This window comes from Monopterus albus, unplaced genomic scaffold, assembly GCF_001952655.1.
Source record: "Monopterus albus unplaced genomic scaffold, M_albus_1.0 scaffold127.1, whole genome shotgun sequence".
In the NCBI taxonomy this organism is placed as follows: Eukaryota; Metazoa; Chordata; class Actinopteri; order Synbranchiformes; family Synbranchidae; genus Monopterus; species Monopterus albus.
The window spans coordinates 996417-1004646 of record NW_018128007.1 but is presented as its reverse complement, the minus strand read 5'-3'; the positions used below and the strand labels follow the sequence as shown (position 1 = coordinate 1004646).

At 41.3% G+C, this 8230-nt stretch overlaps 1 protein-coding gene across 1 annotated transcript in view; it reads left to right on the top strand.

The window, feature by feature from the left end:
• lrp5 (low density lipoprotein receptor-related protein 5) overlaps window positions 1-8230 on the top strand; it is a 98520-nt gene that overhangs the window by 8612 nt on the left and 81678 nt on the right. The window contains exons 2-4 of the mRNA XM_020612711.1: window positions 1162-1362; window positions 1515-1731; window positions 6063-6131. Coding sequence (XP_020468367.1) covers window positions 1162-1362; window positions 1515-1731; window positions 6063-6131 — 487 coding nt within the window. The remainder of the gene's footprint in view (window positions 1-1161; window positions 1363-1514; window positions 1732-6062; window positions 6132-8230) is intronic.

Here is an 8230-nt window from a genome sequence, read left to right as displayed (position 1 = left end):
GGACGGCCAGCTCTAGTAAGGGTTCTGGTCGTCCCAAACGTCTTCCATTTAAGGATTATGGAGGCCACTGTGCTCTTAGGAACCTTAAGTGCAGCAGAATTTTTTTTTGTAACCTTGGCCAGATCTGTGCCTTGCCACAATTCTGTCTCTGAGCTCTTCAGGCAGTTCCTTTGACCTCATGATTCTCATTTGCTCTGACATGCACTGTGAGCTGTAGGGTCTTATGTAGACAGGTGTGTGGCTTTCCTAATCACGTCCAATCAGTATAATCAAACACAGCTGGACTCAAATGAAGGTGTAGAACCATCTCAGGGATGATCAGAAGAAATGGACAGCACCTAAGTTAAATATATGAGTGTCACAGCAAAGGGTCTGAATACTTATGACCATGTGATATTTCAGTTTTTCTTTTTTAATAAATCTGCAAAATTGTCAAAAATTCTGTGTTTTTCTGTCAATATGGGGTGCTGTGTGTACATTAATGCGGAAAAAAAATGAACTTAAATGATTTTAGCATATGGCTGCAATATAACAAAGAGTGAAAAATTTAAGGGGGTCTGAATACTTTCCGTACCTACTGTATACATACATCCTCTTTTATTTTACGAAGCCTTGATTCAGTGTACCATGCATCTTTGTGTTTCATTACAAATGCAAAGTCGTCATAATAATGAACTGGGAAAGCAGTAATGATTTGAATGATTTGAATGTAATGTTTAAAGTGCTGTCGTTTTACAGCAAGAAGACTCCGGGTTCGAGCCCAGCCCACACCTGTCAGTGTGGAGTCTGCATGTTCTTCCTGTGTCTGCATGGGTTCTCTCCGGGTACTCCGGCTTCCTCCAACAGTCCAAAGACATGCAGCTTAGGTTGACTGGCTATTCTAGCTTAATCACATAATTAATCACCTTTATTTGGCCAAATATGTTACACACACAAATCGCCTGTAGGAGTAAGTGTGAGTGTGTGGTTGTTTGTCTCTTAAGTGTCAGCCCTGTGACAGACTGGCGACCTGTCCAGGGTGGACCCCACCTCTTGCCCAATGTCAGCTGGGATTGGCTCCAGCGCCCTATGACCCTATTCAGGAATAAGCGGTATAGATAATGGATGGATAGAATGCTTCAAATAACATTCAGTACTCAAAACAATATTTTTCCTTTCCAGGCTCACCTCTCCTCCTCTTTGCCAACCGGCGTGATGTACGTTTGGTAGATGCAGAAGGTGTGCGGGGTGAGTCGGCGATCGTTGTTAGTGACTTGGAGGATGCAGCAGCGGTGGACTTCCTGTATGCTGAGGGCCTGATATTTTGGACAGATGTCAGTGAGGAGGCCATCAAACAGACCCACTGGAATCAGTCATCCAACTGTAAGAGTGCATACAGTTTCCTTAGTGAAGGTTTTTCCATAAAGATCAACAGTAACTCTGACTATGTAAGCTGCAAATGGTAAAAGGTTTAAAGGAAGAACGCATCCTCCTTCATGTCACCATTTTGCCCTGTGTATGTTTTGTGGTTGCAGCCCTTAAAGAGGCGCTGGGAAATGGCCAGACTGTGGTAGTGTCAGGCCTGGACAGTCCAGACGGTTTGGCCTGTGATTGGTTGGGTAGAAAACTCTATTGGACAGACTCTGAGACCAATCGGATTGAAGTGGCCAACTTGGACGGCACCTCTAGGAAAGTCCTGTTTTGGATGGACTTGGACCAGCCCAGGGCTGTTGCTCTCAATCCTGCTCAACGGTAACCAAATATACTGTACAAACACACAGTGTGCAATTTGCTGGGTGTCTATATATCCCTGCGTCTTCTGAATTATTTAGCAATAAATAGCCTCATAGCAATAAATACTGTATTTATATAGCGCTTTTTTCCAAAGCGCTTTACAGGGAGATCATACCACCATTCACCCATTCACGCACGCATTCACACACCGATGACGACAGCTGCCACACAACGACGCTAATCAAGCCACCGGGAGCAATTCGGGGTTCAGTGTCTTGCCCAGGGACACTTAGGCATGTGGGGAGACCGGGAGTCGAACCACCAACTTGCTGGTCAGGAGAAGAAGAAAGTTTTATCATTGTATGGATGCTGGTTCAGCATCCATACTATGTTTTCCTGGTCTTTATTATTCTTATTCTTATTATTATTATTATTATTGTATGGATGCTGAGTCAGCATCCATAATATGTTTTCCTGGTCTTTATTGTATGGATGCTGATTCAGCATCCATACCTTGTTTTCCTGGTGTGGAGAGGAGAACAAAATCAGTCACAGTCCACAGATATGCACCATAACAATATGGAACAGAATATCTGTTCCAAACACAACCCTTTACCTGGACCTCTGGGGTCCAGGTAAAGGGTTGCTTGGAGAAGGTGAGATGTGGCAGTGTTGAAGCTGAATCCACAAATAAACTTCCTGTAGAAATTGATGAATCCCAAGATGTGTTGGAGCTGTTTGTGGTTTGTTGGAGCCAGCCAATCACACACATCAAACACCTTTTTGGGGTCCATTTGAATCTGTCCAGGGCCCATGATGAATCCAAGAAAGGAGACGGAGGAGGCATGGAAATCACACTTCTTGACTTTAACAAACAGTTGGTTTTCTAGTAGTTGCTTAAGGACAGTCTGGACATGCTGAATGTGTTCCTTTAGTGATGGTGAGAAGAAGAGGATGTCATCTAAATACACAAAGAAGAAGCGATTGATCATATCTTGCAGTATATGCCGTTCACCAAATACTGAAAAATGGCAGGTGTATTAGTGAGTTAAAATGGCATCACTAAGTATTTGTAATATCTCAAAGGCGTATTGAACGCCATCTTCCATTCATCCCCATCTCTTATACAGAACAGGTGGTAAGCATTTTTTAGATCCAGCTTAGTGAAGATCTTGACATTTTGCAGCAACTCAAAAGTTGATGACGGGTATCTGTACTTAATAGTGATATAGTTAAGTCCTCGATAGTAGATACAGGGTTGGAGTGTGCTGTCCCTCTTGCTTACAAAACAAAAATAAATATCCCACCCTGCTGTTGATGCAGAAGGACAGATAATGCAGGTGGTTAAATATTCTGACATACACTTGTCCACTGTCATTCTCTCTGTACCTGATAGGGTAATACAGCCACCCTTTTGAGGATCAGGTGTCAGCCACGAGATTGATGGCACAATCATATGGGAGGGTGAGGAAAAAGAAAGGTAGCCCGGGCCTTGTTGAACACTTCCTTTAGGTCCAGATATTCAGGTGGTACCAAGTCTGGTAAGTGGTCATCACTGGGGGAAACACCTGAAACAGTGGGAAGAGAGTGCAGGCATAAGGACAGTTATCACACCACCTTAAGACCTGGTGAAGAGGACCAGTCAAAATGAGGGTTATGCTTCTTTAACCAGCTAAATCTAAGGATTAATGACGGCTGAGGAGAACAGATGATTTTGAACTGTATTCACCATGAAACTGGGTGCAAGGAGTGAATATTTCAGTGGTATCTGGTTGGATGGTCACAGGTGAGTTGTGACTGGTAACCAGAGGGCACTATTGAACGGTTAAACACTATTCTCTCCTGCAGTAGGCAGAACTTAGGTGAGCACAGTTCTGATAGGGGAATGTTATAATAGCTTCAGATGTGTACCCTCTTGTTTATGCCAAATAATGGCGGTGATCTAGGGGCTGAGATCCGCTGGCAGTGAAGCCACTAGTTGGGAGAATGGTAACCAGTGGTGAGTAAGTAGGTGTGGTTGTGAGTGATGAGCCATCCAGCAGACCCCAGGGAAGAAAATCTGTATCATTGAGTGTGGTGGAATAATGTCTGTATTCACAGGTGGCACATAGGAGAGGAGGTATGACTTTAGGAGAGACACACAGACAGTACAGATGAAAACAATGAGCTGGTTAATGAGCTGAAGTAAAGAGACTGCTCATACACAGCGTCCAATTGGAAGCTTACCAAAATAAAAGCCCAGGACCAGAAAGGCACAGACCATGACACAGTGCTGTAATGTTTATGTAGGTTCAGTTTTGTTCAAGCACTTATAGTCCGGAAAGTACGGTATAGTAAGCCGCTACTTTTGTCGCTTCATGCACACACCCTCATCATGGACAACACACGACAAAATGCATATGATGCTGCTTCAAGTTACAGGCGATCGATCTGGCTGTCGAAATATTTCATGTTACAACGTGGACACCTGTGGCTATGTACAGCATGTTTTTTTGTCTTACATTTAGTGGGTGTGGCTTAAGGAAATTACGGTAGTCACTTTCAGCTTTTCCCATTTAGGGGCCGCCACAGCGAATCACCACACTGATGACTTGCATGTTGACATTTGGCACGTGTTTTACGCCAGATGCCCTTCCTGACGCAACCCTGACTCGAACCCGGGCCGCAGCAAGAGCGCTGCGCCTCAACCACTAGCCTTCCAGGGATGGCTTTGTTCAAGCACTTAATTCAAGCAGTTAATTGCATTCCGGCAGCACTACACCTATGGTTATTATGTCTCTTTTGCTTTGTCAGTATTACATTATCAGTAAAATGTTCCCAACTTTTGCTTTGTCAGTATTACATTATCAGTAAAATGTTCCCAACCAATGTATTTTTCCCACCAAATATCAGATCTTCCAGCACATGACCTACAGGTGTTGGTTAAGAGAGAGCAAAACTGAAAACCAGAGCAAAATTCAAGCTGCTTTGGAGACAAAGCTGTGCTTTATGCCTTCACCACTCCCCACTTGCTTCCTGTTCTATCTGTGTCAGTGGGAAAATTCAGCATTTCATTCATTCAAAAATTACATTGCATTGGAATACAATCTAGCAGTCAAATGCCTTCCTTACAAAACATATTTGCATTTGCCATTTAGTTGCATTTTAAGAGACAGGCTGACTAAACAAGTAGACTATAAACTAGTAATCTGTACATTAAGACAGTGCAGTGATACCCAGCCATTAAACCCTCATTTTGCCCCTTGTGCTTTAATGAAGTTGTATGGACACTATTGGTTTACAAAGTCCACATAACTGTGATGTTATGACACCACCTGTGTGATATATCAGATTTCAAATGAATGTTGGTAGGTTGGTAGGACTTTATTGATCCCACAATGGGGAAATTTCTGTGTTCCAACAGCAATAAAGAGCAGCAACAAAACACTATAAGAACAAACACCACACACATAGCTTGAGAAACATATTCCAACGTACCTAAAACCAAACAGAATATAGTATTTGAGAGACACTCAAGAACAAGAATGATCCTCCCTCAATTAATCCCTGAGAACAAATCAAAATACCTAAGAACAAAACAAAATACAGTATTCAAGAAATCAAGGACAAGAATATTACTTCCATAATTAATTCTGCAATGGGATGTTCATAAAGAAGTTACCTTCTTCACAGGTAGTGCTACGTAGGGCTGGGCCTGGTCAGTACCTGCATGGGAGACTACCTGGGAACACCAAGGCTGGAGCTCCCTCTGCTAATAAATCAAGGTCCCTAATCATCTGCTCTGTTTCATTGGTATCTACTGCCGTATCCTGATATTAAACCTTTTAAAGTATTGGTCTGTCTCAGGCATCTGTATTTGGGTCCTCTCAGCCACCTTCCTGACAGGCAAGTCTGAAGCCTGGATATTTTTCAAAAGGCCTATGAGGATGATCCCTATAGGAAGTTTTTATGAAGACATTACTGTTTTATAAGAAGCACTTTCTGACTATTGAGCTAGAAAGGTGCTATATAAATATATTTCCCTTACTTATCAGTAGTGATCACCAACCTTACTCACCCTGTAAAGATATGGTCTTATAATTATAAATCTCTTTTCTGTGCAATAGGCGCTTTACACTATTTCCCATTCACACTTACACACACAAATGCTCACACACTGGTGATAACATAGGGTTCAGTATCTTGCCAAAGGACACTTCGATGTGTAAATTGGAGTAGTTGGGGACTGAATCGCCAACCCTACGGTTGGATGATGATGCGCTCAATCTGCTGAGCCACAGCCAAAGATATGCTAAGTGGTGTTTCAGACTCAGGAAATTCACTTTTTTCCTCATTGTTTTTTCCTTCAGCTACATGTACTGGACTGATTGGGGAGAAGAGCCCAGGATAGAGCGTGCTGGCATGGATGGAAGCAACAGGTAGTGTAACTATTAGGGATGTAACAGTTAATTATGTAATGTAATGTAATTTTGCAATGTTGCAAAAAAAAAAAAATGCCAATACTGTCATGAAACTGTGGTGGTAACATTACATGGTTATTTTGCTAGTATACGGCGCAGAATTTAAAAATTATTACAGATGCGCCATTATTGACTTTTAGAAATTAAAGGAAGCAGGCATTGCATTTCCCGTTTTAATAAATGACACAAGTTAAAAGGAACCTGACAAATGCAAAACAATGCAAATACTGCCAGATGATGGTCAGCTACAATACTAGCTCTTTTTAGGCTGTCTCCTGATGGTGTTCGTGACAGTCCTGGATGCATCTGCCAGAAATCGCTGGAACACATTTATGCTGAACACTTTAATGGAGATGGGCAAACAAACCAGAGGTGCACATGGAAAGCCAAAAAGTTAGGGTGGTTTCACATTAGGAACCCGGGCACAGATCCAAGTACACAGTTTTGTCATTTTATTGAATCTGATTAATAATACATTTATTTACATTTAAACCTGTCCTCGCTTCTTACACTGTTGGTCCCCAATGGGGGACTGTGCTGCAGCTGCAGAAGCTCACAACAGTGTGCTTATTACTTTCACAATAGTGAAATTAATGCTAGACTATAAACTTAGCTTTCCCTAAAGGTGGACTGGTTGTCCTGCTATAGATCTGATGGATCACAGACTGAGGCACTTGTCCTTTTCATGTTATGAAATGTAATACAAGCTCCTACTTTAATATGAATGAATTTTATTGACTAGACACTACGAAGACTATTTAAACAAAGAATGAGTTGTTCTCCTTTTCTTCATGAGTACCGATCTGCACGTATTGCTTTTTGCGGTTGTTTCTTTGACTGCAGTGATTAAGCAGGTCCGCCATGTTTGGTTATAACTGTTTTTTCCCTCCAAACTTTATTTATGTAACATGTAATAGGCTACTTAGCCTAGCATAACGTATACAACACTCTTGCTAAGTTGTCACCAGTTTGTAAACTTTCTTTTACCTTTGGTAATAGCTACATTATCAGAGACACCAAAGAGTGCAAACTAAAGAGAGAACATGAATGACAGGTTTGATATATATATAAACATGATTTTAAAAAGAATTTTAATTCTTTCCCTTGGAAAAAGTACTAATATCACAGTGTTAAAGTAGCCTACTTCATTACAAGTGAAGGTCCTGCATTGAAAATGTTAAGTAAACTTAAGTACTATAAAAATAACCAAAGTATTAAACATAATAGAGTACATAATACAGAAAAAAATGTTATATGGTCAAAAATACTGGCATTAGGAAATCTGAAGACTACCAATGAATTCTGGGGCCCAGTGTAGGGCCCAGTGTCGGAAAGCTGGGTCTCCCTCAGAGGTCATGGGTCTCACAGCAAGGCAATGACCCAAAGAAGACTTCATAAAGCACCAGAAATGGTTTCAGACAATGAGCTGGAGAATTCTGAAGTGTCCAGCAATGAGTCCAGGTCTAAATCCCATAGAGCTCATGTGGAGACATCTCAGAACAGCAGCTGGGAGAAGGAACCCTTCAAACCTGAGAGACCTGGAGCAGCTGGCAAAAGAAGAGTGGTCCAAAATTCCAGTAGAGGTGGAAGAAACTTCCTGGTTTCAGGAAGGGACTGATTTCAGTTATTTTGTCCAAAGGGTGGGCTACCAAATATTAAGTTGGCAGTGTCAGTAATTCTGTCCAGCCCATTTTTGGAGTTCTGTGTTGAATTGATTAGATTTAGCTTTTATTTGCTTTTGTGTTGTCCCAATGCAAACAAAATTAATAAATGTACTGTTATTGTTTTATATGATGTTACATTAATAGTCTGTCACTTATGCATTGATTTAAAAGCAGGATTTTACTGTCCTAGTTGGTTGTGGTGGAGCTTTTTTGAACCATTTAGAATCCAAATGCAACTACTGATTATTTTCTCAATTAATTGATTGACTTGTTTGTAAAATTTCTGACAGTATTAAGAAATGCTGTCACTTAACAAAATACAGTGGGTACGGAAAGTATTCAGACCCCCTTAAATTTTTCACTCTTTGTTATATTGCATCCATATGCGGAAAT